Source organism: Sclerotinia sclerotiorum, genomic scaffold, assembly GCF_000146945.2.
Source record: "Sclerotinia sclerotiorum 1980 UF-70 scaffold_5 genomic scaffold, whole genome shotgun sequence".
In the NCBI taxonomy this organism is placed as follows: domain Eukaryota; kingdom Fungi; phylum Ascomycota; class Leotiomycetes; order Helotiales; family Sclerotiniaceae; genus Sclerotinia; species Sclerotinia sclerotiorum.
Genome location: NW_001820831.1, coordinates 1,809,393 through 1,835,852, shown reverse-complemented (window position 1 = coordinate 1,835,852; position 26,460 = coordinate 1,809,393). Strand labels below are relative to the sequence as shown.

The 26,460-nt window shown below is 43.6% G+C and overlaps 7 protein-coding genes across 7 annotated transcripts; 3 read left to right on the top strand and 4 right to left on the bottom strand.

The window, feature by feature from the left end:
- Positions 1-2,489: 2,489 nt before the first annotated feature.
- Positions 2,490-4,357, bottom strand: SS1G_04677 (hypothetical protein; the record flags this gene model as incomplete). The annotated part of the gene is made up of 4 exons (XM_001594819.1): positions 2,490-2,890; positions 2,943-3,190; positions 3,287-3,880; positions 3,948-4,357. 4 exons carry the CDS (start codon positions 4,355-4,357, stop codon positions 2,490-2,492), a joined length of 1,653 nt encoding a protein of 550 aa, XP_001594869.1.
- A 2,418-nt stretch (positions 4,358-6,775) lies between these two features.
- SS1G_04676 (hypothetical protein) lies at positions 6,776-8,889 on the top strand (the record flags this gene model as incomplete). The annotated part of the gene is made up of 2 exons (XM_001594818.1): positions 6,776-7,874; positions 7,925-8,889. 2 exons carry the CDS (start codon positions 6,776-6,778, stop codon positions 8,887-8,889), a joined length of 2,064 nt encoding a protein of 687 aa, XP_001594868.1.
- Positions 8,890-10,012: 1,123 nt separating this feature from the next.
- On the bottom strand, positions 10,013-11,181 carry SS1G_04675 (hypothetical protein; the record flags this gene model as incomplete). Its single annotated transcript, XM_001594817.1, has 3 exons — positions 10,013-10,673; positions 10,734-10,957; positions 11,014-11,181. The coding sequence occupies 3 exons, from the start codon at positions 11,179-11,181 to the stop codon at positions 10,013-10,015; spliced, it is 1,053 nt and encodes a 350-aa protein (XP_001594867.1).
- A 1,284-nt stretch (positions 11,182-12,465) lies between these two features.
- On the bottom strand, positions 12,466-12,555 carry SS1G_04674 (predicted protein; the record flags this gene model as incomplete). Its single annotated transcript, XM_001594816.1, has 1 exon — positions 12,466-12,555. One exon carries the CDS (start codon positions 12,553-12,555, stop codon positions 12,466-12,468), a length of 90 nt encoding a protein of 29 aa, XP_001594866.1.
- Positions 12,556-13,901: 1,346 nt separating this feature from the next.
- Positions 13,902-14,093, bottom strand: SS1G_04673 (predicted protein; the record flags this gene model as incomplete). Its single annotated transcript, XM_001594815.1, has 1 exon — positions 13,902-14,093. The coding sequence occupies one exon, from the start codon at positions 14,091-14,093 to the stop codon at positions 13,902-13,904; it is 192 nt and encodes a 63-aa protein (XP_001594865.1).
- Positions 14,094-14,535: 442 nt separating this feature from the next.
- Positions 14,536-21,306, top strand: SS1G_04672 (predicted protein; the record flags this gene model as incomplete). The annotated part of the gene is made up of 2 exons (XM_001594814.1): positions 14,536-19,891; positions 19,949-21,306. The coding sequence occupies 2 exons, from the start codon at positions 14,536-14,538 to the stop codon at positions 21,304-21,306; spliced, it is 6,714 nt and encodes a 2,237-aa protein (XP_001594864.1).
- Positions 21,307-23,196: 1,890 nt separating this feature from the next.
- SS1G_04671 (hypothetical protein) lies at positions 23,197-24,416 on the top strand (the record flags this gene model as incomplete). The annotated part of the gene is made up of 2 exons (XM_001594813.1): positions 23,197-23,404; positions 23,452-24,416. 2 exons carry the CDS (start codon positions 23,197-23,199, stop codon positions 24,414-24,416), a joined length of 1,173 nt encoding a protein of 390 aa, XP_001594863.1.
- Positions 24,417-26,460: the final 2,044 nt, after the last annotated feature.

Here is a 26,460-nt window from a genome sequence, read left to right as displayed (position 1 = left end):
GAAAAGCCTCGAGTACCAGACATTGTCTCTCAAATCTCAAAATTTCAAACTTAAAAATAACATTTTCACTAACCTTATCCACAACATTGGTGCTCCAGAAGATTTCAAGGGGTTGGTTATACCGGATGGATCCACCATCTCGCATTTCCTCCGTCAATCCATCACATCGCAATCCACAAAACATAAATCTTCACTGGGCACGAAACCCTCTCAAGACCCTTTCGACATGACGTCTTTTCCGCATTCCGCTATTTCTGACATACGATGCCCACAGCTACAAATAGTAATACGAGTTTGTAGATCAAATCTTTTATTACTGTGTACCCTTTTCAAACCTTCATCCATTCAATCAATACACGTGGATTATTTAGGACACAGCCTCAGACATCTGAAAGGAAATACTAGGTAAATACGTAGTAAGATTACCATTAATTCAATATCACATACGATTTCCTAAAATAGAATCATTAAACTCCCCTCGTCAATTGCTACCTAGACAACCAGCCGCGATATGGACAAAATAAATGGCATGTTAAATCTGAATATATTAAGTCTTATACCTACCTAGCATTCAAGATTGTGATTCAAATTTAACAATCCTAAATACTTTCCTTTTCTTTTCTCAGTAGCTAGTTTCTCATTATCAGACTTCAAGCTGTAACTCACTATCCTTAAAGTAAAGATCCGACGATCAAACTCCCAGGATATCACTTTATTAATAAATGTACGATCTATCGATCTGTTGATCTATTGATTTATTCCGTTCCACCTTATGCCCGCAAAATCACAAAATACCCCAGCGTCTAGATAGGTAGGTAGGTAGGTAGGTAGGTACCTAATAAACCCAACAACTTCTGTGCGGGCGGAGTATTAGCCCCGAACAAGGAGCCTCCTTCTTTTCATGACTTTAACCTCCTTTTTCTGTATGTGCATTGCGCAGCTATGTACTCTGGTCCTTGACTTTCATATGTACCTGGTGGGTAGATAGGGTAGATAGAATAGGTAGGTAGGTAGGTAGGTGTATTCTGTATGAATAAATCAAGTATCTATCTGCATGAGAATGGAAATCTTTGAACGTCTGATTGATTAATTAATCATCAATATGGACTAAAAATCTGTGAATGGAAAATGGAGTAACAGCGTTAACATCCATCGCCTTTCTTTACACGATAGGGATCTCTAAAAATTGCAGTATCATAGGTACCCTACTCAAATCACCTCAAATCGGCGTATTCATGGTAATCCTGGCGCGAATGCGAGATCTACGTACAATCTACCTACTATCTAAATATTCATTCATCTATATGCATTCATCCATTCATCCAAAATAAATCATACAAGGTATTCACTTCACTTCACTCACTCACTTAACCCTGTACGGAGTACTAGATACACCGTATACCTATAAAAATCCAAAATCCAAGATTCTAGAATCTCTAGAATTTCTAGAACATGTCACATATATAGTACTTCCTACACTTGATACTCTACTCTAAACTCTAATATAAAATAATATGAACTCAAGGATCTTTAACAATCTTTCTTAATAATCTTATTCCTCTATTATTTTTCCTATTTTAATATAAATAGATAATTTCTAGATTACTTTTTTATATAAAAATATATAAAGTATACTCTGGTATTAAATAATGTGTTACAACGGCTATCTTCTATGCCGCGTCACATGACTAAACCAAGGTAACGTGATTAAAGTCACGTTATGGACCGCTGAGGAACGCTGGCTGTCCAGGACCGCGCAGCGGTTCTGACTAGCCATAGGCATGAAGGTCTATATAATCAAGATGGATTTCCTTTGTATAGAGCTTCGTGCTCAAGATCAATCATTTAGTATACTCTACTATTAGTTACGAATTGCATTATTGTCATTACTTTAAGTCCCTGCTTGACGCCTAGTTATAAACCACCTCGAGAGCCTAGAGCACTTCCACGTGATCTAGACGGCAAACCTCGTAACATAATGGATATATATATATATATATTGATAGTAAAGAGTAGATAATAAATAGATAGGAAATATTATAATCACTATATCTACTTTAATATCTACTATCCATCCTCTCGATCTCAAGATCTTAAACCTAAACCAACGACCCGTGACGCAAAGTTCTTGATAGTCTGTCTCTATTTATATCTTGATACCTACATCGTGGACTGCTTGTTTACTGGTATACTGAGTAGCGGTATAGTATAGACTTTAATTACTAGATAGGAACTTGAGTTTGATAGTAAGACTTAGAAAGTTCATTATTTGAATTTATTTATTATATTTTGTTGGATTGACTTTATTTTCTATTGAATAAAGGATAATGTATACCAATACACCAAGATGGATGATATATTAATGATACAGTAATATACAGAAAAAAAAAGGCATAAGAATCTCGTCCTACAAGAGCACTTCTTCATAGACATCATCCGAAGAAGTTCAAAAACATAATATAACAAAGCTTTCAATCACTAAATGTACTTTACTCACCCTGCTGTTGCATATGAGTAGGTAAATTCCAACCCGCATAATCTTGATGAACAAATGCTCTATCAACCGTTGGAACTGATTCCAATACATACTGTAATGATTCGCCCAAATCATGACTATCGCGAAGACTCATGCTTTCATCTAGCACAATATCGACTTCGACGTTGAGTTTGTCGCCAGCGTGGTAGGCTTGTAGGCCTTGGATTTGCTTGATGGTGCGTGCGAAACGCATGGTGAGATAGAGGAGAACGTTACGTTCGTCGGCGGTGGCAGCAGCACCGGTTAGATTACGGATGTGGCCGGCGGAGGTACCAGCCCAGTTTATGATGACGAAGAAAGAAAGTAAGAGACCTCCCAGTGCATCAAGCCACCATAGTTGGGCGTAGAAACCAACTGTTGTATGTTAGCTAGAATAGATGAAGAATGCACGTTTTGCTGGGCTTACCGAGAGGAAAGATGATACTAAAGATGTTGAAAATCACGTCAGTCATGGCATCTTGAGCAAGAGCTTGAACACTAGAGTTCTTGATTAGACGACACCAAAGCCAACAAAGTGCCTTGATGAGAACTGTTGAAGACATGATAACGATGGCAGGTAGAGTAAGCTCGATAATATCACGATCGTCCGAGGAGAGGCGATAAAAACATTCTAAAGCCACTTGAAAAAAAGACGTGACCATGATGACACTGAAGCTATATCGTCATTACGTTAGCATTTGCTTAAATGGGGTAAATCAACATCTCCTCTTAACCAAGCGAAAATGGATAAAACTAAAGGGACTGCCTTACACAAGAACACCGATGGGCTCCAGACGCCGACGACCAACAGGGTACGAATACTGATCTTGACGTTCAATCATTTTAGTGGTCGTGAAAACGATCGCTGTACTGAGGAAATCCAATCCGGCGTCGACAAGACTAGCAAGAACCGAGAGAGAGCTTGTTAGCACGATGACGGCAATTTTGCCAGCTAGAAGAACAGTATTGGCAATTAAATTGATGTAAATCGCAATCTGCACAATTCTATCACCACTCTCGACACTGTCATCCTCCATACCGGGAATTTCAGGCTTTGGCCCATCGTATTCGCTATCTCCCTCAAAGACGAGAAGAGGTGTCTCTTCCGTTACCTTGTAAATTTCTCGCGGTGTCCGTTTTATTCTCTTCGGTACGGATATAGAGGTATTGCCATTGTTTGCTGGGGTTTCTAGTTCCGGGGGTGTACGCGGTTCTTCTGATATCGTAGTGGGCACTTCAAATCGCCCACTGCATGCATTGTGCTCGTATTCATTCAAGAGGTCATGAGGTATCGAAGAATCAAGTAGCCGATCAATGTAAATGTATTGTTGAATGAGAGAATTCGTTCGTTCGTAGTACTGGCGTCTGTGAGGCTTGTCAGTTTTGGTCATAAGGCTGAATGTTTGCGCCCGTGACACTTTGAGTAACCTACATCGATTTCTTCATACCCTTCAAGTCTTCCTCGGTTTTCCAATACCTCTCCCATTTATATCGCGGATTGCTATTGCCAATAAGGCGTTGACTACGCATCTGAGGTCCATTGAGAACAGCACTCAGGCGTCTCTCACTGAGATCATCGCGGTCGTCAAATACACTACGAGGGCGCTCTTCATCATCCGAAGATTCTCTACCTAGAATCGATGCGGACGTACGCCGAATGGTAGCCAGTGATCCATTTGAATGATTCTTGATAAGTCTAGACAAGGCGCCTTGTCCATGTGTTGTCATAGGGCTTGTACTTTCTGTACTGAGAGGCTGCCAATTCGAGAACCCCTGGTACCGGCCAATTTTAACATTATGTTTCGGCGGGCTTGAAGAGTATGGGTTATTATCTTCGGTCATTTTTGCTAATGGCAGATTCAAAAGTGTCATAAAACTACGCTCATATCGAAGCTCTGAGTTTTTTTTGCGAGATAACGTCGATCAAACGTGCTCGGAATCCGAAGAAAGATCTTACAATGGCAAAGGAACTGCCAAGCGACGGGACTCAACTGATCTTGCCGCCCGAGATACGGCCTTACTGAAGGCATCATGCTAAAGAAATGTTGTATGCGATCATCTGTGCAGCATCACAACGAACTTTATATAAGATCTTACATATATTTATATATTTACAAAGATTTTCTTATCAGGTAATCATCATTAAGGTCTTTGGAAAATATCCACTTTTCCTCTGTCCGAGAACGATCCTCACTGGGGAGGGCTTGCTGCTCACTGCATTGTGATGGCACCACCAAAAGTTAGGTGATTCAGACTTAAATTTTTGTTACTGGCACGTTCCTATTATCTGCGGCTCTATTCATACAGCTCATCATGAGTCAATTCATATGGCTCACGAGGAGCATGTTGATAGAGCGCCATTTCAACTACAGTTTAAGAGTTCCTCGTTGAGCAATTTGGTTTGTTGATATTTGGGATTTACTGCTGCAGGTGTATGTAAATACATCTACCATAGCCTCATACCTACTTACCTATACCAGTAGTTTGAAGAGCCAGTGAGTTTGATGTTGAGTGATGTTAATAAAAGGTGGATTTGACCTCTACCAGAGGTACCTAGGTAAGCGTCTTACTTAAGAGTCTAAATCGGTAGCCACTGATACCTACGGAGACGGAGTTTTATGATCAGAGCCGTATCATTATCATCCATCACCATCAATGCTAGAAGGATTTCCGTGCAACAGACAAATGTCCATGGAGTAATACAAAGTTCCAGGAATATTTCTGTACCTTACATCCATCTATCCATCCATATGTTTGGTTCCTGTACGAAGATAGAAACGCTTTGGCCATGACTTTACAGGGTCTTATTACTCGTAGGGCGATGATTTTGATACCGTATTTCGTAAGGCAAATCACAAGCATAACCTAATGAGCGAGAGGGGCTCCCTTGGTTGGGTTTGGAATAGATGGAGAGGGAAGTATTTTTGTGTCAGGATTTACCTCTCAGAAAAACTCGAATACATTACTCCGTAAAGAAGCTCACAGTTACAGGAAGTCAGATCTTAATATTAGACATAACTGCTGTAGTATGATTTGAAATAACAATCTTATAATTTTATATACAAACTGTGTGAATACCTATATACATTGAACTGATTGAATGCAAACTCGTATGCCATTCCCTTTTTAATCTTACTCATCCACGTCCACATGGTTGTGTGATGAGATGAAGCTGTACCGATTATTATATGGCATGAAAGGCACTATCGTACCAAAGTAATCTAGCAATACGGAGCTTTGCGAGTCCTAGCATGGCATGGTACGGCTTCTTTAAGCGATTGTAGAACTTCCCAAACGATAAGCATTTCGCTGTCGTCGAATGTATCAAACAAAATCAACAACTGCAAACCTCATGCTGCTACCAGCAAAAATAGAGTAATTCAATCCGAAATCCAGAAGCGCATCCTTATTTACATCTTACTGTTTCGTGTAAGTCGATCCTCTCTAGTTTATTCTTGATTCGTACAGCGTCTTAGGTCTATCTTCGGGTCTTCAAGTGGGAAGTAGACTCGAGAGCCAACAAGTGTTTGATTTGTCTTTCAACGATGCGCTCTAGGATGTTCGCCCATCCTTAGACACCGTTACTATCGCAAATACATGTCGCGAGGATAGAAGTTCTTGCTAATACATATGTGGTCACCCAGATGAAGGAGCGATTCACAAACACAGAAACGACAACCCCCACTCGTCGCGAACGACTTTAGTCGGCTTGAGAAAATCATACACTGTTTTGGGTTCAATATCCAACATTCTGTTGGCGCTTATTATAATATTCAATTCTAGAGGAAATTCTACGTTAAGGGCCCGCATCTTTGAAGGCAATTCTTGGGTTCATACCAATAGTCTGCGGCACAGATAGAAATCGCAATCCCATTATCGAGATTACCTCATTTCGTCTTTGATTTCAGCGACGTTTCCCCTCCAAAGCTATAAACACCGACGAGCTCGAACAAAGAACTACGTATTCAAATAGCTCTACTACTCCGGACTTTACGTTTCATAGTCAATTTTCGCAGTCCCGTCGAATCAACCAATCATTGCATGCAGTTTATTTGTATATCCGCCGTTGCTAAGCCTCATTGACTTGCACTGCCACCGTGCCTGTAAGGCTCACTTCTAAACAAGACAACCTCGCAATATTTCGATATTTTTAGAAGGAGCAAACAAACTTTCGTCATGGATTCACAACGTGGAAGGTCTCCATCTGGAAGTCACCAACATATAAGGAATCATTCTCCATCCCCGCACCCTTTCCAAGATATGAATGGATTAGGCATTGCTTTGGATCCTTCGAATGTCAACCACCAACAATTTCAGGATAACTTTAATAACCAAAACACAACACTGCCTACATATGTTGGCAACAACGATTTCTTAAATCAAGGTCAACAATTTACTCAAGGCGGACTTGGAGAGACCAATTTTGCGCCAAGCCAGGCCCAGGACTTTTCCCAATTCAAACAAGAAGACCAATCATCCTTTGCTCCCCCACAGCGAAGCTTTACCCAGGAGCTCCTGAGTGCCAATTTCGACGGAGATTTCTCATTATATCCTAACACAAGTGGACAGAACGAGCAATTTGATCAGTCTTTCTTCATGAATGAGCTTGCGCCCCAGCCTGCGAACCCATCTATCAACCCTGCAGAATTGAATATGTCATCTCCCGTTCATACACCAACACCACCAAGTTTAATGCCGCGTGACTCCCGTTCGCCATCTTCCTCTCATCAGTCCCCATCTTTCAACCAGGGCCCCTTTCAAGCATCTTCACGTCATTCACGAAACGCATCACTTGGCCCCGAGAGTGCTGCTTTCCCAATTGGGCATAATCCTGGTGATTGGAGTATGATGCCACCGCAATTCACAGGTCATCGTAGAACACCCTCTGAATACTCAGATATTTCATCCGCCGCCCATTCTCCTAATTTAGGTCACCACGATAGCTTTGAAGCGATTGAGCAACAGCACTCACCAATGCAACATCCCCAAGACTCTATTTACCAGGACGTTCTCGCAATTGGCTCTTTTTCTTTGGCTGACACAAGTCCTCGTCCTGGAATCAGTCCAGGCCATAGTCCTGCAATATCACCGCGACTTGGGCCTCAACAGATACCAAATATGGATCAGCAGAGTGCTTTTATGCTTAATGCGAACAATGGCTTTCCTTCGCAAAACATCTACAATCAAGTACAAGAATCGTTTCCGCAGATGCAACACAACAGTTCTTTGGATATGGGACAAGCGCAACAAATGGTACCACCTGAGATTAATGTAGAATTTGCGCCGGCATCCAGGCAGAACAGTTTTGATCCTCCAAAATCTGCCCTTGACCAAGACGCGTTGACTCCACCCGATCGAGGTAAGTGGCTGCCGATTTCACGTACACGTGATTGTAACTAATTTTTCCAGGTCGTCGTAGGAGAGCTGTCTCGGACCCGTATAATAGTCCCCGCGGTCATAGTCCTTCAGTCACCTCTCCTTTAATGAGGAATTCTCTATCTCCATCAGGACACGACTCATCGGCATCGCGCTCCTTATCACCGAATGATCGATCTGGAGCAACTTCACCTGGCCGACGTCGACAATCCACGTCATCCCTGCCAAATCGAGATTATATTCTTGGTTTGGCAGATCCTGATTATCAGGCAGCATCGTCCGATAACGGGAGTGCGAAGCGGGTTCAAAAACATCCAGCAACTTTTCAATGTAATCTTTGTCCAAAACGCTTTACCCGTGCCTACAATCTTCGTTCTCATTTGCGTACACATACTGATGAGCGACCTTTCGTCTGCACGGTTTGCGGCAAAGCCTTTGCACGCCAACATGACCGGAAACGTCACGAGGGTCTTCATTCTGGAGAGAAGAAGTTCGTATGCAAAGGCGAGTTGAAGCAAGCCGGTTCATGGGGTTGCGGCCGTCGCTTTGCTCGAGCTGATGCATTAGGTCGGCATTTTAGGTCTGAAGCTGGCCGAATCTGTATCAAACCTCTTCTGGACGAAGAAGCCCTGGAACGACAGCGATTATGGCAAGAGCAAAGAATGCAAAATATGCATATGCAACAGCAGCCTATGGGTCAAGATCACAATGGTTTCCCTGTGGATACTAGTGGAACTTACGGCTTACCCGCTGCACTTCTTGCACAATATCCTGCCCTAGCGAATTTGAGCTGGTCAGAGATGCCTCAAGGTGATAATAACATTGATGATGATCATAGTGGCAGGAGCAGTTTCGATGCTAGCGGTTCCGAGTATTACGATGAGAATGATGACGGGGGATACCTCTCTAGTGGTCCCAATCCACAACATGGTTACCCTCAACCTCAGATGGCGGAAGCATACAATACTGGTTATACGGGTGACATGAGCGGTCGATAGCTACCTTGTAATGACAGCGCTTGATGGGCATACGCATCGATTCTTCTTTATTACTTCACGGGTTATCGACTTGTAGAGTGGACTTTTAGGTATTGATGAGGTTTTTTCTTTTGGCGCTTTTAGATACCACAAATTCTTTTGTTAGGTTTTATGTTATAGCTCTCTGCGGTGAGCGGCAGATGCTTCATAGGTTCTCTTAGTTTATTGATTCTTTTGGGATCTTGAGAGAGTGGAAATGGTTGATCCAACCTTGCAAGATTCCAGCAAATGAATCTTAGAATGATACACATTAAAAATTATGTTTTATGATGCTTCTGTATCTGAAATCTCGCCGTGTTCTTGATGAATGCATTTGGAATGGACACAATATCCACATATCAATTGATCCCAACACTCCAAACGATTTAGATGTTCAAAGTTCAACGTTCCAGTAAGATCCAGCATCACAAGCTACCTCTCATTGTTAACTCTAATCTGCACTATTGATTGCCCTAGCAATGAAGTAGAACCATATACTAGGTAGGTAAATAAGTATAAACAGACAAACTACCTTCATACCCGGCGTGCAGGGAGATTAAAGATTACTACTATGTACCTATGTATGGAGTTATATTGTGATGGTTCGTTCATCTTATGAAGGAAGCGGTTCATTTTTGTATATTTATGTATACTAGGTTTTTATATACTAGGTAATTACGGAATAGAATTGATATGAAGATATCGATTTTTGGGGGTTGGAATTGGTTGTTTGTGGATGGTGATGCCTTTTTAAATGTAAGATGATATGTGGGATGGGATGAGACAAGAGGATGAATCTGAGCTCGCGGCGCTGAAGTCACGGTGTTTGTGCGGCTGGTGAGATTGAATAGAATTTTTATTTCGAAATATATAAGTGACAAGTAATAATAATAATAAGTGTTTGCTGTTTCAAATTCGGTAGTGTTGCATTATACAAAGAGCAGAGCTTACGGACAGCAGAACCACACTAGCGCAACTATGCCTTAATACCAAGGCCATTGATTATACTCACAAGTCATCAAGACAAGACCGCAACAGAATACTGACGACCTTTTATTTTCAATATTTTAAATCAAAACCCGCTTGCTACTAATTCTACAAAGCCTTACAAAGTAAATACCAATTTCTCACCGCTAACCTTACCCTCCTTCAATGCCTGCATACCGGCCAAGATTCCCTCGAATCCTTCTCCATACTTGTTCACGCTGACCTTGTGAACCTTGAGTTTTCCCTCAGCCAGAAGTCCCTGAGAGATCTCCCAGAATTTGACTCCGAATTCGAAGTGACCAGGGATGGCGGGGATGGTGTTGGCTCCGAAGGTGAATTGCTCGCCGACGGCTGTATAGGCTAATGTTGACTTGTTCTCGATCTTGTCGTTGAACTTGTGCACGTTTTCGGTGGGGACTGGGAGGAGTGTGCTGTATACGCCGCCGGAGGAGGACATGGCTGATACTGTGATCTCTATGCTATTACCTTCGGAGATACAGTCGAAGGCGTGTTTGATGCTGTCCTTGGTGTATTCTTTGATGTCTTGTGCGCAAGTTGGGGAGTTGTAGTCGAAGACTTTGTCGGCTCCAAGGCTTTCCAAGTAGGCAAAGTTGTGGGCGGAGGAGGTGGTGATTACTTGGAGGCCGGAAAGCTTGGCGTATTGGATTGCGAGAGCACCGGTGGCGGTGGATCCACCGTAGATGAGGACGGGGAATTTCTCTGAGGTGGGAGCGTTGGGGAGGGGTAATTCGAGGGATTGGTAGAGACCTTGTCCGACGCTGAGGGATGTGTTAGTCATGACTTTCATGAATGGATGGATGGTGTTTGGTAAGTCTTACGTTGTGATTCCTACACCGAGGGTGGATGCTTCTTCGAAGCTGAGGTTGTCTGGGATCTTGATTTGGATATCTCCTTTTGCGGTGATGATGTTTCCGAATGCACCATCGTCGTGGTTAACTTCGTTTCCTCCGTGGCAAACACCACAAACACGGTCGCCTTTCTTGAAGTCCTTGGTAACTGCGCTTCCAACCTCTTCAACGATACCTGCATAATCACATCCGATCTAGCGGGTAGCTATTAGCATTGCTTGGTGAGCATAAAAGGATAGCATCGACTTACTCTTGCTCCGTTAGAAGTTAACCATTCAACGTGCTTCCAGTCAGTTGGGTTCAAAGCAACAGCCTTGGTCTTGATCAGGATGTAGTCATCTCTAAGCTTTGGGATTGAGGCTTCAGCTGCCTTGGCTTCTCCAGGCTTCTGGACAACGATTGCTGTGTTTGATGGCATATTGAGTATTGAGTATTGGAGATTGAAGATTGGAGATTGGAGATTTGATTTAAATGTTCATAAAGAGTAAGATGATATGGATATGATATGTTCAATTCTCGAAGGATTTCGAAGGCTTTAAGAAGACCTTGAGGCACGCACCACCGGTAGTCTTTATAGCATGATTGGAAATCATCATTTTTCAAAAAACAGAGATTGAAGTCATAGAGTGGAGACATAAAAACTTTGGATTCTATTCTTGGCCTTGTTAAGGAGGGGACTTTGATGCGGGGTGAAGTTTCTTTGGCTGGGAACCTTTCGCTTGACATCATTATGTCCGTTCTCAACATGGATCACTCCCATGACTAAGTACAATGGGAAAGGAAATACCGTGGTAGACCTCGGAGTAATAAGAAGCATCTAGCATTTCTAGGTGATAAATTACTAATCTCTGGAACAAGTCCGAGGAACCCCACCTCTATGCGGCGATGTCTTGACAGCATACCGCACGATCCTGCAAGATTCGGTTTTTGGTATTGGGCCGATCCTTGAGCGGATGAATTTTGGCCCGATTATGCCTAAAATGGTCAATGTTTCTGTGGCTTGGCTGTGGCTCTTCGAGTTTACTCACTAGCCACAATCATCTCGCCAATCGTCGAGATTACAAAGGTGGTCTTGCATTGAACTCCATGTTACGCTCGAGACATTCGGCTCTTGATATTTGCCGGACCTCTATGCGGACAAAATATCATACCGGTTTTGTCTGATATTTTTGGTGCAACCTATGGTTGTGTATAGTTGATTGGGCAAAAACCTTCAGCTAGGTACGATTTAGTCGGTTACCAATCAATGAAGCAGAGGGCGGTCCAATATTCGTCCCATTGAATTCAAGCCGATGCCAAAAGCCCGAATCTCTGATTATGCGGTACTGTATGATCATGATATCCGTAACCGAAAATATTAATAAGAAGCCAAAGTCCACGACCATTGTATTTCGAAGACGAAACAAAGCCAAACGATAACAACTCGATCTTCAAGGCATGAAATGTGCGGAGAAATGCGAAGATAAACGCGGCATACAACAAAATAAAGCATGACGACCTCAGATTACTTCGGACTGAAATCAGATGACTGAGCGATTGTTATCCACACAAAGTACATAAACCAAACTACCTACGGGTGCAACTGACAACTTCTCAACTTCTCAAAATAGCGCTCGCTGTACTTTTTGGTTTGTCTCATTGTTTGCAACATTGTTTGCCTTAAGTTCAACTTATTAGTACTCGCGGTGCTTTTTAGTTTGCCTCATCCTTTAGCCTCGAACTCATACTTGAGTCTTGACTCGAGATGCCTTCCACGTTGCAAGTTTGTGGTTTGCGGTTTGTAGGTTCGCATCATGGAAATGTTTACGAAAGATGTCGGTTCTACCAGGTATTTACTTTTTTTACTCGGACAAAAGAAAGATAATATTAAGGCGCATCGGTACCCGCGGTTTGTTATGCTTGCACATCCTTCAAACGAATCAGAATGTATCTTTCCACTGATACATCACATCTTTGGTTGCCACACCTACCCGATTTTAAGTGTGCACTTGTGACCAGCCAACCAAACCCATGGCCACGAGGGAAACAAAATCGCTCTTATGCATAAAGCTAATTGTCTAATATAATTTGATAAAAATCTTCAGATCCTTTCATCAGCTTGCCTTGCCAATGCGAGGGATGGAGGTGTAACCATTGTGTGGCTGCACTTTTCTCATGAATGATACTTATATCAAGAAGCGGTGTAGCAAAAATAAATTTATACTGTAAATACGGAGTAGGAAACCTCAAATAGTGGAGAAATAAAATGGCATAGCCTCGAGTTGAAAGTGTCCAGAACTTATGGAGAGAGAGCCTGAAATGATGAACATTGACAACAATGGGAATTAAACCCATCAAACTGTAATACAAGTATTTTAACCATGAATTAAGTACTCGTACCTCTTCAACACAGGCCAGTTCACGCAGTACAAGCAAGCAAGCAAACCTTAGCTATAAAATTCTCAAGTCGTGCCAAAATCCACGCTCCCACAGATCTGCCCTACCGATTCAACTTGGGCCTGTTAGTTACCTGTCCACTCTGCCTGTACCCGCAACCTCTAGCACTAAAGTGGAAACTACACCAGTCATCGTGTGTTCTTTTGTCCCATTCGATGAATTGCGCACTTGCATACACAGGCTCTATTACTATCATCCAATGCGAGAATCTTGTTTCATGGAATCTTGTTGGTCAATGTAAACACCCTCAATCGCTTTTATTTCCATATTTGATTTACACACTCTCTAGAAAATGTCATCTTCGAGAATGATCGTATATCAGATGGATGCGAACGTTTGATGTGTGTGGACCTAGGTATCTTTTGATGTGGACCGGATAGGGTTTCGATAAGGATTTCATTTGGGGGATCAACAATCTCAGCGCAGAATACCTGGTTGAATGTCTCAGAATTGGCGAAGGATACAAACGACCAGGGAGATATTCTACGTGTGACCACATCCGGAGGTCTCTTCATACCATACGATACCCTCTCTACATGATCTACCTATACTTCAAGCTCACTTCATAATAATATCGAATTGTTGTATTTTTACTTATATTTTCCCAGTCTTCTCCGGTTTTTCTCTCTTTCCTCTTTTCCGACATCACTCGTTCCCTTCTGCCACGCATTTGAACCATATCCCACTTTGCCAGCCTCCCTCTCAGACTGCTCTCATGCCGAGTACCACACAGCTTCGATGAATTTGACATCTCCATGCCATAACAGAAGTTCGAATATCCACAATGGCAGCGGTCGAGGCTTTGTCGTACGGAAGCGATTGCCCGGGGAGCGATTGTGGATCGACTACGACGTTTCCTTGGACGATTGGGTGGGATGACGGGGATATTTGCATAAGGTTAGGATTTATCGCGAGAGCTTGGGAGGCATCGCGAATACATAAGGATGTGTATCATTCAGGATTGGTATGCATACAATGATTTTCTAGTGGTTTTATTCCTATGTCTACTACTAGCTCGGGCTGGCGCAAAACACATTGTACTTCTGGTTTGATGTTTGGAGGAATCAATCTAATGGTCGCGAGCACTTGGGACGAGATGGGATAATCCGGGAGCAAATACATATATTGGAATTCGATCAGTCATCTCCGGTCATTTGCCAAATGCTATATATGCAGCAGCGGCTTCATTTTTTGCACGAGGTGGTTTATGCTTCGTGACATAGATATCTAACTTTGTTCGCAGAACAGATCTTCCCATTCGAGAGACGTGCGGTCTCGCAGACGTATACAAGGAAGGTTGAAAACCGCAGATTTATTACCAAGATGGCAATGTGATATGTCTGCACCAAACGACAAAGACAGTATAACTGACCTACACGAAACCGATTCACTCGCCAAATCCCGAGCACAAGACTTTACCGACCACCCCATTACTCCTAGAATCTCCCGAGAAAGAAAACGTGAACCTTCACAATTTGGCGATCCTAGGCTAAGTCCTTCTGTCGATTTTAGTTCTCAAGATGGATTCAAGGTTGCTGCGAAGAAGAAGAATAAAGGTAAAAGTTATGCGCCTGTCGCCAGACCAAGGGAAGATGATGGAGATGATGAAATGAAGAAGAACGAGGATGACGGTAATAATGGTGACAAAGGGCATGGCACAGGCGGTGATTCTGGGGCTAATGGAGGCGATTCCGGGGATGGAGGGGGCGACAAAAAGGACGATGACAAACGGGAAGACGAGAAGAAGGAGGAAGAGATTAAGGAAGAGGAGAAACCCTTTGAGCCAGCCGCCGAAGACTTACCGGACAGCTTCACTGTAACGACCAAGAAAGACAGAAAGAAGAAGAAGGGAAAATATGCCGAGCCGGAACCAGAACCAGAACCAGAACCAGAGCCAGTACCGCCTCCGCCGCCCCCCGCGCCCGAGATAAAAGTTGCCGATACATTCGATGACATCAAATTAGATGATAAACCTAAGCTCAATCTCAATCCGGATACAGGCGGCAGTACCGCAAGCCCAAAATTACCTGGTGTTCTCGGTGGATGGGGTAGTAGCTGGATTACTGGAGTATCAAAATGGGGAATCGGGAGCGCAACCAGTGCGAGAACTCCATCTCCAGTAAATAAATCCGCGGAAGATACTAAAAATCCTTGGAGTAATGATCGTGGTAAGCCCGAACATCAAGACCTAGGATTTACATTTGGCGCCCTTGAACAGGATGAAACTAAACGCAGCTTAGCGAATCCCCGGAAACTGGAAACAAAGCCTGACCCGAAACCTGAACCAAAGCTTGAGCCAAAGCCTGAACCAAAGCCTGACACGAAACCGGAATCGATACCAGAAGAAGATATTGGAATTGGCATTGGTATTTCCAAAAAGGAAAAGAAAAGGAAGAAAGGCACTGTAGCATCAGCGATAGACATGTTTGAAGTGGCTCCAAAAGAAGAACTAAAAGTGGAACCTCCGAAACCCATTGATATTCCTGCCCTGGACGACGCTTGGGGTGCCTGGGGAGCTACAAGCAAAAAGATGAAAGGTAAAGCAGCCAATGAAACCCCTAAAGCCAATGAAACTCAAAAAGTGGAAGCCGTAGTCGAGCCGGTTGTTGAAAAGAAACCACCCACTCCTGAGCCTGCCCCTGAACCTGCCCCTGTGGAAGATATCTGGAACATCGGAACAACCTCCAAGAAAAACAAGAAGAAAAAGGAAAAGCTTGCTGAACAATCAAAACCAGAAGACTCACCTCCACCGGATGCGGAACCCGAACCCCAAAAAGAGCCCGATCCCGATCCTATTCCTGAACCGAAAAGGGAGGAGGAACCCATTTCCATGTGGGGTAATTCAAAATCTGGTAAGAAAAGGAAGGGCAAAAATGCCATTATTGACGAACTGCCAAAAGTAGAAGAACCACCACCAGTCGTAGAACCACCCGAGCCCGAGCCTGTTGTTGAGGAAGAGGTTGAAGAAGATTTCGGTTGGGGATGGGGACTTTCTAAGAAAGAAAAGAAGAAGAAGAAAGAAGCCGTGGAAGAGCCAATACCTCCCCCAGAGCCAGAAAAACAGTCCGAATCTGAGCCACCACAATCGGAACCAATTGCAAACACTAGATTGTCCAAGAAGGAAAAGAAAAGGAAAGGTAAGAACATTGTTATAGAACCCGAGATTGTGAGGCCACCAACACCACCACCACCGGAGCCGGAACCGGAACCGGAACCCTCTTTTGAACCGGAACCTGAAGAAGATACCAATGTATGGGACTCGTGGGGACTCAGTAGTTCCACAAAAGACAAGAAAAAGCAATCCAAGGATATCATTATACCAACTGCTCCAGCGATCGGTGGTTTTGATTGGGGATTTGATGACAAAGTGAAAGATGAGCCAGCTGAAGGAGAGTTCAAGGATCCAGAACCAGAACCAGTCTCAAAATCCGTGGAATCTGTGGGTATCTGGGGTGCTCTTACCTCTAGTAAAAAGAAGGACAAAACCTCGAGCAAAGATAAAGATAAAACCTCTATCAAGGACAAAGAGAGGAGGAAAGGTAAACGGAGTACCGAGGAGCCTAGAGTAATCGAGGACTTTGATGAACCTGTACCTGCACCGGCTCCTGACCCGCCTCCAGCTGTTGCGGACGATTTTGACTGGGGTTTTACTACTACTTCAAAGAGAGACAAAAAGAAGGTTAGCAGAAACAGGGAATTCACTCCTGAACCTGAGAATAAGCCGGCCATGGAAGCAATTGAGCCCGCAGATAGTAACAACGGCTGGTTGAACTGGGGACAAAACACGAAAAGGAACAAAGAGGAGCCTTTACTTCCTGTTGATGACTATGAAGAGCCCATGTCACCTCCGCCAGTCCCGGATGCTCCCCCTGCCGTTGACGATTTCATGGGATGGGGTTTGTCTTCAAAAGAAAAGAAGAAGAAAAGGAGCCTTGTCGAAGAACCTCCAAAGCCTGAGCCTATCAAGGAACCCAAGTTCGATGACTTTTTTAGTCCGATCTCTTCCAAGCCACTTGTTAAGCTTAGCAAGAAGGAACAGAAAGAAGCCGATAGGGCTAGAAGGAAGGCAGAAAGAGAAGAAGCTGAAAGGAAGTTGGCAGAGGAGGCAGAGGAGGCAGCTAGATTGGAAGCCGAGGAACAGGAAAGAATTGAAACCGAAGAACGGGAAAGGTTTGAGGCTGAAGAACGAGAAAGGCTTGAAGCCGAGGAACGGGAAAGGCTTGAGGTTGAAGAACGTGAAAGAGTTGAAGCCGAGGAACGGGAAAGAGTTGAAGCCGAAGCGAAAGCTAAGGCTGAAGCTGAAGCCGAATCAGAATCGGAATCCGAGCCAGAGCCTCCCAGGAACGATTGGAGCTCAATATGGGGTCTAGCCTCGGGCAGCAAACAAAAGAAGAAGAGCGAAAAGAAGAGCAAGAAAAAGACTATCCTCGAAATTGAAGCTGCGCCTCCAGCTCCATCTCCAACTCCGCCAGTGGAGCCGCCGGTGGAGCCGCCAGCAGAGCATGAGACAGATAATTTGTGGGGTTTTGGATCCACATCGAAGAAATCAAAACCTAAGGAGAAAGAAGCTCGTCCTGTCAAACTTAGCAAAAAGGAACAACGAGAGGCTGATAAGGTAGCCGAAAGAGCTAGGAAGAAGGCTGAAAAAGAAGAGGCTGAAGCGAAAGCTGCAGAAGAAGCGGCTAGACTGGAGGCTGAAGAACAGGCAAGGCTCGACGCCGAGGAGCAAGAACGAATTGAAACCGAGGAACAAGCAAGAGCCGAGGCTGAGGCTTTGGAGGCCGAAGAGCAAGCTAGAATTGAAGCTGAAGCTGCTGAGGCAGAAGCCAAAAGATTAGCCGAAGAGGCTGAAGCAGCTAAACCCAAAATGAAGTTGACAAAGAAACAACAAAAAGAAGCCGATCGATTAGCTAGGAAGAAAGCTGAAGAGAAAGCCGAAGAGGAAGCCGCCGCAAAGGAGGCAGAAGAACAAGCTCTTAGGGAGGCGGAGGAGGAGGAGGCGGCGAGAGAGGAAGAGGAACGTTTAAGAGAAGAAGAGCGAGCGAGAGAGGAAGAGGAGGAACATGAAAGAGAGGAAGAGGAACGTCTAAGAGAAGAAGAAGAGGAGCGCATAAAGGAGGAAGAGGAGGAACGTGCAAGAGAGGAAGAAGAGGAGCGTATAAGAGAGGAAGAGGAGCGTGCTAGAATGGAAGAAGAGCGTGCCAATAGAGAAGCGGAGGAGAAATCTGCCAGAGAACAAGCTGAAGCTGCTAAAAGGGCCAGGAAGGAATCTAAGTTAAGTAAGGGTAAGAAGTCTAGACACAACAAGGAACCAGAACCTATCCCTCCACCACCACCACCGCCAATACCGGCCAAAGCTCCCACTCCAGAACCAGATGAAGACCTAGAACCAACCCAGGAAGAAGTGGACGAAATACTTGCTTTAGGAAATCGCGCAAAGCCAGCGTCGCAAGCCTTTAGTTTTTGGGGAGCTCCCAAAAAATCACCAGTAGTAGAGAAGCCGTCACCAAACAAGGATATTGAATTCGGTAAGACTAATCTTACTGAGGCATCCACCAAGGATCTCATGGCTTGGGGCACGGGACCAGATGAGATTGCGATTGCTGACAAAGCGACGCGTCCAGAAACCTCTTCTAAGAACAAGGACACGACATCTAAATGGCCACCACCCTCAATAAAATCAAGCTTATTAAAGAAACCACTTGGAGGAACAGTAGCTGATAGGTTAAGAGCATTTGAAACAAATAAATCCCCTGAAGAGCTCGATGAGCGTAATGAGCCCGACGAGGCTGAGGAAGTAGAGGGTTATTTTCCCGCGCCTTCTCCTTCCCCATCTCCTCCCCCGCCTCCGCCTCCACCTCCACCTGTCGTGCAGCCTGTGCCGACTAAGGAAGAAAGGAGAAAATTAAAATCATCCAGAAGAGACAAAGAAAGGTTTGAAGATCCAGAAGTATTTCCTGGTGCAGTCCCGGGAACCTCTTACGACGACGAAATTGTTGATGTTGTTGAGATGCCAATTCAAAAGAAGAACAAGAATAAATCTGGTAAGGTCAAGGAATCTTCTAGAGCACCACCTATACCTGTTGAACCACCCACACCACCTCCTGAGGTGGAACCGGACCTGGAACCGGACTCAGATCATAAATCTTCCAAGAAGGAACGACCTCGAGTTATTCGTGATGGATCTTCTTGGGGAGCCTGGGGAGCAGAGACTCGTAAGGAAGAAAGAGAAAAAAGATCATCCAGAGACCGTGAAGCTAGATTTGAGGAGCCTCCGATCATGAAAGAGGAGAGGAGATCCGCGAGGGAATCCGAACATAGGCACTCTAAATCCAGAAGACCATCTACCAGAGAGGAGAAAACTTCCTCATTAAAGGACTCATCTTCAGATAAAGCAGACAAGTCATCAAAGGCGGACAATAGACCACCGGTTTCTAGAGGGATATCAAATATGTTTGGCCCCCCAACACCACTATCAAGGTCTAATTCGAAGTCTGAAAAACGACCAAGTATAAGTAGAACAAGCTCACGCCGGCAATCCGCCAATATGGACAGCTCCGGTTACCCAATTCCACTTCCTGATGATTCTCGTGATCCTCCTTTAATGCCCGCAAAAGCCGCGAAAATGTTTGGTATTGGTGTTCCTGGCAAGCTTTCAAGAAGCAAGTCCGAAAAAATCAGGCCATCACGTGGTACGTAACTCCATACAGTTATCATAATTCTTACTTATGCTAACACCAATCATGAAGATGATGACGTGGTTGATGGTGACGTGGCAGATCCTATCCGCCATAGGTCTAGCCGTGATAGAAAAGGAAAGCCACAGGTAACTAATGACTCAATGTTTGGTGGGCAAGCGGCACCAAATGTCCCTATGCCTCCGCCTCCCATGGATATACCAATTCGAAGGAAGACTACGCCTACCACAGACTGGGGCGCTAATGCCAGGACATATCAACACAGACGCCGAGAGGATGATATTGTTATGGTAGACCCAGGCCCATCGGAAAACCTAGGAGCATCTGGATCTAAACGAATCGATCCAAGCGCTCGCAAATCTGGTTTAGGTGGCATGTTTGGAGGTGTTTTCGGGAAAAAGGATAAAGAAAAGGATCGCCCAGACCTTAAGCGTCGGAGTACTGCCCCAGCTGAAGATGCGAGTCGTGCATATAGACGGGATGATCGAAAGACTAGAAGATCTTCTAGAGATGTAGGCCCCGAAATCGATGTCACCATGACAGGTGCCGTTTCCGAAGAAGATCAAGAGGCAAGAAGAGCAGCTCGACGTGCACGAAGGGCTGAACGTGAACGTGAAGCCGGCCAGCGAGGTGGGGAGGATGCACGAGCGACCAAGGAGGAGGCAAGAAGGGATCGTCAACGTAGGGAAGAAGAAGATGAGCGTGAAGCACGAAGAGCAGCCAAGCGAGAGAAACGGCGTACTGCAGAGGCTGCTGAACGTCGAGTCGAAGAGGAAAGGGAAGCAAAAGAGGTCGAACGTGCTGAACGCCGAAGAGCTAGAAAAGAGAGAGAAGCTGCACAAACAGATGGAGAGCCACGTGGAGAAGATCCATCACGTTCTAAACGCAGACGCAGTCACAAAGATGGTGATGATGATGAAGCCCGTCGACGAAGACGTGAAGATCGGGTAAAATCATCAGATCCTCGGAAATCACGTCGCAAATCTGCACCAGCTCCAGAGCCAGAATTTCTTCCAGCGGATGGTCTCGTCTACAGCCGTTCAATACCTAAAGCCCCCTCAGCTTGGCCTCATACCGGTACAGACTCCTGGGTGAGACAGAACTCGGATGCACCCCCTCCACCAAATTTTCCTTCAAAAGAGGCATCTCCTGTTGATGACACCGTCGGCGGAGAAGCTGAGAGAAAAAGGATGAGGAAAACAAGGCCAGATGGGAATGACGATGATAGACGACGAAGAAGGGATGAACGAAAACGTGAAAAGGAGACAGAGAAACCTACGAGAAGCTCAGAAGGCAGTCAAGAGGATGCTTTAAGAGAAAATCAAAGAGACTCAGGTTTCGAGACGGCTAGAGCGCCAAGTGCTTCTGGTGGTCTCTTCGGTCGTTGGAAGAAATATGGTGGGTTCTGATGAAATGGAATGATTTTTATAACGAAATGAAAAAACGAAGATATGACCTACGATATTATTCTGGTCACGGAATTGGGTAGTACGAGCGTATGTATTTTTGATTTTGTTCTCATGTTTTGATTTTTGTCGTTAAAGCGAGCGAAGAAGCTTTGGAAGGTTTTGATTGCCAGGAGAATCTATCCGGTGTTATCGTTGGAGAAAGGTCTCATCGTTCTCTTCTATTGTATACCCTTACTATGTTTTTTATAATGTTATATCCCGCGCAGAGCAAAGTACTGTACACGTTAAGCTCGAAGAATCACAATCTACTTTTAGATGCCCTATTCATCCCAGGGGCATTTCACCTCTCTAAGTCCATCGTCCAATACTCAGAATTTGATCGCAACACTCAACCCTCAAATTACAAGCTTCAAACTTCTAGGTATTCACGTTCCAACGTCAAGATGAACAGCAGCCCATTTTAACCTAAGAGAAAGAAGTATATCTATGATATCTGATCTATACATTCTCCCAAATCTATGCATCACCTGATGTGATTCAATAACACAGTCTTGTCTACATAAAATAAGGTTACTGTACAAGTAAAGCACCTGCCAAAGTCAAGTTAAAAGGGAACAATTCGCTGAATGTAGTAATCAAAACTCTAAGGTGGGGCCAATCGGCACGGAATGTCGGGGTTGCCAATGTACGCTTAACCAGCTTAGGTTATTTTATCCTTTCGAACTGGTGGAATACAGAATTTGTGAGTGGTTACGAATGGTTGATATTGGTTGTATGGTTGTATGGCTGAATGCAGAGACCCAAGTAGATAGGAAGTCTTATCGATTGGAAGGATCACTTGGTCATATTTCTTGGAGATATGATACCTGATACCGGTACAAGATACCACGATATGGATGTTTCCTTGTATAGTTCGTACGCAGTCCATGTATGTGGCACGTAGGGGAACGAATGTGAGTGGAGAAAGCTGCACACCACTTCTTCCTTTATCTCGTCCACTTGGATCGGGATTCACAATCTAGCTATGATGATTCCTTCTTCTATCGCGATTTCCTTTCCCTATTTGAGATGGCTAGCTCGATGACCCGGTTGGTGTGCTTCTGTGGTACTGAGAGTTGTCGAGAAGACTCTTGTGTTTATATCTGAAGCAGGTCCACGTTTTCAAACTTCTGTGTAGCTTTAATATTGTGCTTTAATATTGAAGTTCAAGGTATAATCGCCTCCTGCGGAAGTCATTATCTCATTCCTTCCTTTGATCCATTACAGCCTTTCCACAATATGATATAGCCTATTTGTATCGCATTTGTTGTCCATTTTCAGTACACTTTATGGATTGACAACTTCTCGTACCTATCAAGTACACTTTAATACCGAACTACTTTTATTCAAGTAATAGATATTTGCGATTCCATATACATCCTGAAAAGCACGACGAGACTCGTCTACATCATTTACTCTCACGGCATACCGCACAACGACACCGAGAGCTTGGCACTTATTGGGGGTTTCCCAAGTGACACAATGATTGCGATCAATGCAACTTTATTATCAAACCAATGGCCTGTTGGTCTTGGTGTAATTGTATTGTTGCTCACTATCACTGCACTTGCATTTACACAAAGTTGGCACAGGTCCCTGTTCAAAAGGCTTCATATTCAGCATCGACGCGCATCTACCTCTGCAACACCCCCTCGTTCACTGTCTCCAAGCAAGAGAAGCACCGATAAATCGTTGAATTCCATTGGCAAAGCTCCAAATTATTACGATGTATTGCCTCCCTCCAGACGTTTCACGCTTCCACAGGTTGCGGAAACTATTCCTCCACGATTCGGCACAGTCTTGACCTCAACCAACCCATCAAATGAACACATGGCAAGGAATAAGTTACCTATGACTCAGGCTTATAATCTCGGATTCGAAACTCCAAAATATACACCAATGGGTTTTTCTACCCAGGAAATTAACGTCATGGGCGATTTCCCACCTTATCATATCTTGACCGGCGTCCCGCTACCTCAACCCTACAAAGGATTCAATCCCGAAACGGCTCTTGCTAGACCTTATAGACCTATAAGATGGCAATATCATCAAACTATGTGTAATTACATCCCCCTCTTCTGTTGAAGATATACTGATACATGCTAGCTTTTCAAAAAATGGAATCCGACTGGTGGCTCGAAGTCGAGAATACATACTGTTCTCGCATGGCCGAACGTCAGAGACTCTTCAAACAATACGGCAAAATGGTCCTCGACTATCTTCCTGGAAGTGAACTCGCCACTAAAGAACTCATGGAAATGTGTCTCCAATTCTACTGTGCCCGCTACCCCGCCTATTTCTCCCTCTCACCCGATAACAGAACATTCCACAATGCTCTCCTCAAAACTACTACCGAAATCAAATCCATGCATCCCTTACACGTCCTCCTCAACAACGTCCCCGAAGATTTCGCAATTGTGTTGAGAAATGACGAAGATGGAATGTATTATTTTCGCGCCGGCGTCATCTGTAGTTCACTGGGCTGGAATGTCGCCACGAAAATTGGTTTAAAACTCGAGGATATCCATAAGCCAATCCCAGATTACAAGGAAAAAATGTCTTTCAGTATGGATCGCTTTTTCACCAAGATGTCAGCCGATGCTCCAATTCAGCGCGGTAGCTGGGGTCTCGAAGTCGATTCTCCTTTATTTATGCCTGCTGGCCATCCGCATGAAAAATTGAGAGAAATACAAAAGGAAGATCTGACGATTGAAGAATGTAATTTGAGAGTTGACTGGCAGACACTAAGACGATTACCATTGAGTGGAGGCGTGGTATTCAACTTCAAAGCCTTATTCACGCCCGTGACGGAGTTTAGGGATGAACCATATATCCCAGCATTGATGTGCAAGATCTTGAAAGAAGGAAAGAAGAGTATGATGGAATATAAGGGAACTTGGCATGTAGAGCATGTGGTTATCCCGACAATGGAAGAGTGGGCCAAGGAACAGGTGGATAAGGGATGGGTGGTGCCGCAGGAGGGAGAGGAAGTTTGGAAGGAGGAGACATTAAGTGAGAGTCCGTATTTTCCCGGTTGGGAAGAAAAGTGGCATAGGCAGCAGGGATTTTAACTCGGATTCTTGGGAGGCTTTTAAGTTCTTTTAGCGGGTTTTGTGGATATTTTGCTGTTTTTTATGATCTTATAGCCTTCTTTTGTGTTTATTCTCAATATCGATATCCTCATTTTTTGATACCAAGTTTACTTACTTCCATATCAGGAGAGATGGGCGTGAAAATCAGTTATATAACATCTAATCATCAACAGTCTTGATATTCAGACAAAACTTGATTGATAAATTTCTATAAGCGCGTTTTATATTTGGGATAGCGGCTACGATAATTGTAATTTCGACCTTACATTACATGTCTACACCGCGGCTTTACTAAGAACATATTTTTGTTGATAGCTACCTTCTTCTTGTGATATTTTGATGAAACTTCTTCACCACAACTGGTAGGTAATTTGACACTAGTTCCAACATCAAATATAATTACAGCATGCAGCCTACATGGCAAGCGAGTCAAGCAAAAGGGGTATACACCCGTATCGAGAATTCAGAATTCATCAACGATCATTTTAAAATCAGATTGAACGATATACTTTGGAATTTCCACTGATGTCTCTGCATTCTGGATTTATCCGAGGATATGGTAGATGGTGGGATGGTAGATGAAAGCAAAACGTTGGAGTAATTTTAGTATAGCAATACCTAGCTAGGTACGTATGTGTACTAGGTACTGAAAATCAGGTGGATAAGATTAAGATGATAATGGAGGAAAGCAGTAGCCATAATCACTGTTCTTGGGACCTGGGATTTTGGATATATTTGAGATGTGTCTGCAGAAGGGGAGAATAGACAGTTAGTCGAATGGTGATGGTTTATGAGTGGGTTGAAGTTAATTAACTTCTTTTATGTTCTGTTCTGTTTTGTTCCGGGTTATTTTGTTTCATGATTGTGGTGGGTATTCTAGTGATTTTACGGCATCAATTAAATTAGGCATGTAGAAGGCAGACTTTTTTGAATGGATGAATCGATTTATACTACGTTGGTAAATGTAAATGGTGCTTGCTTAGTATTAAATGGTAAAGGTTAGAGACTCCATAAAGTTTTGGAAGCACCAAAGTATCTCAAGATTAAATTTATCAGTATATATTAATATAACCTCATTGCTCAACGATATCGATAATCTAGATTCTGCTCCGGTATTGGTACTTCTGGGCTGGTTGCACAGTGAGTTAGTTTCCTATATTCAGATTTTTTAGGAGGGAGAGATGGGTACGATGTGAAGTTATAAGCCATAGATTCTGCTTATATTAGATTTAGATATTTCTACCATTGTTGAGAAATAGTATCTCATCCCAGCTTCGTATAGTAAACTAGATTTTTCGGGAAATTTTGTTCTCATGCTCTTACTCGCTTACAATTGTATAAGAGCGCTGCTTACGACTTCTGATTATGAGTATGATCGCTAGATGTTCGAATTCCTAGTATTGATTCACAGTAGATTGATAGGGTATATTTTGAGTCAACGTTCTCATGTTACTCCGGGGAAAAATTGATGGGGTGTATAATTATGATAGAGCTGCTTTATAAAGTAAGTTAAGGTAGTCAAATCTGAAAATTAATGATGTGCTAATAAATTATTTCCTCATTGGTATCTGCAGCCATGAGAATGCACCTGCTTCGATCGCGAGAGGAGTATCGAAAAGTCTTCCCGTTGTGTATACCCATGTAAGAGTGAAGGTGTTGACCTCCTGGGATCTTGGCAGCATATGCATATATAGTACATATGCATATAAGGAGCAAACAAAACTCAACTTTTAATTCATTCTTTCCTTTTTGGTATACTGTTTGTTTGCTTTCAATATTTTGATTTCAAAGCACTTTAATTCCGAAGGCCGAATACCCAACCTATTCCTTCATTTTTTGAATATATGCTCGCAGCTTAACTGCTTAGCTAGAGGAAAAAAAATCAATTCAATCTGATGCTCTTTCTAGTCTCAAGAAACCCAACAGAAGGGGACTATTGGTATGGTGGGTGTGAGTCCTCAATAAAGCCATGTTGATTAATTACATTAATTACGGCGGCAGAAAAGTCGTTGCGGTATTTACA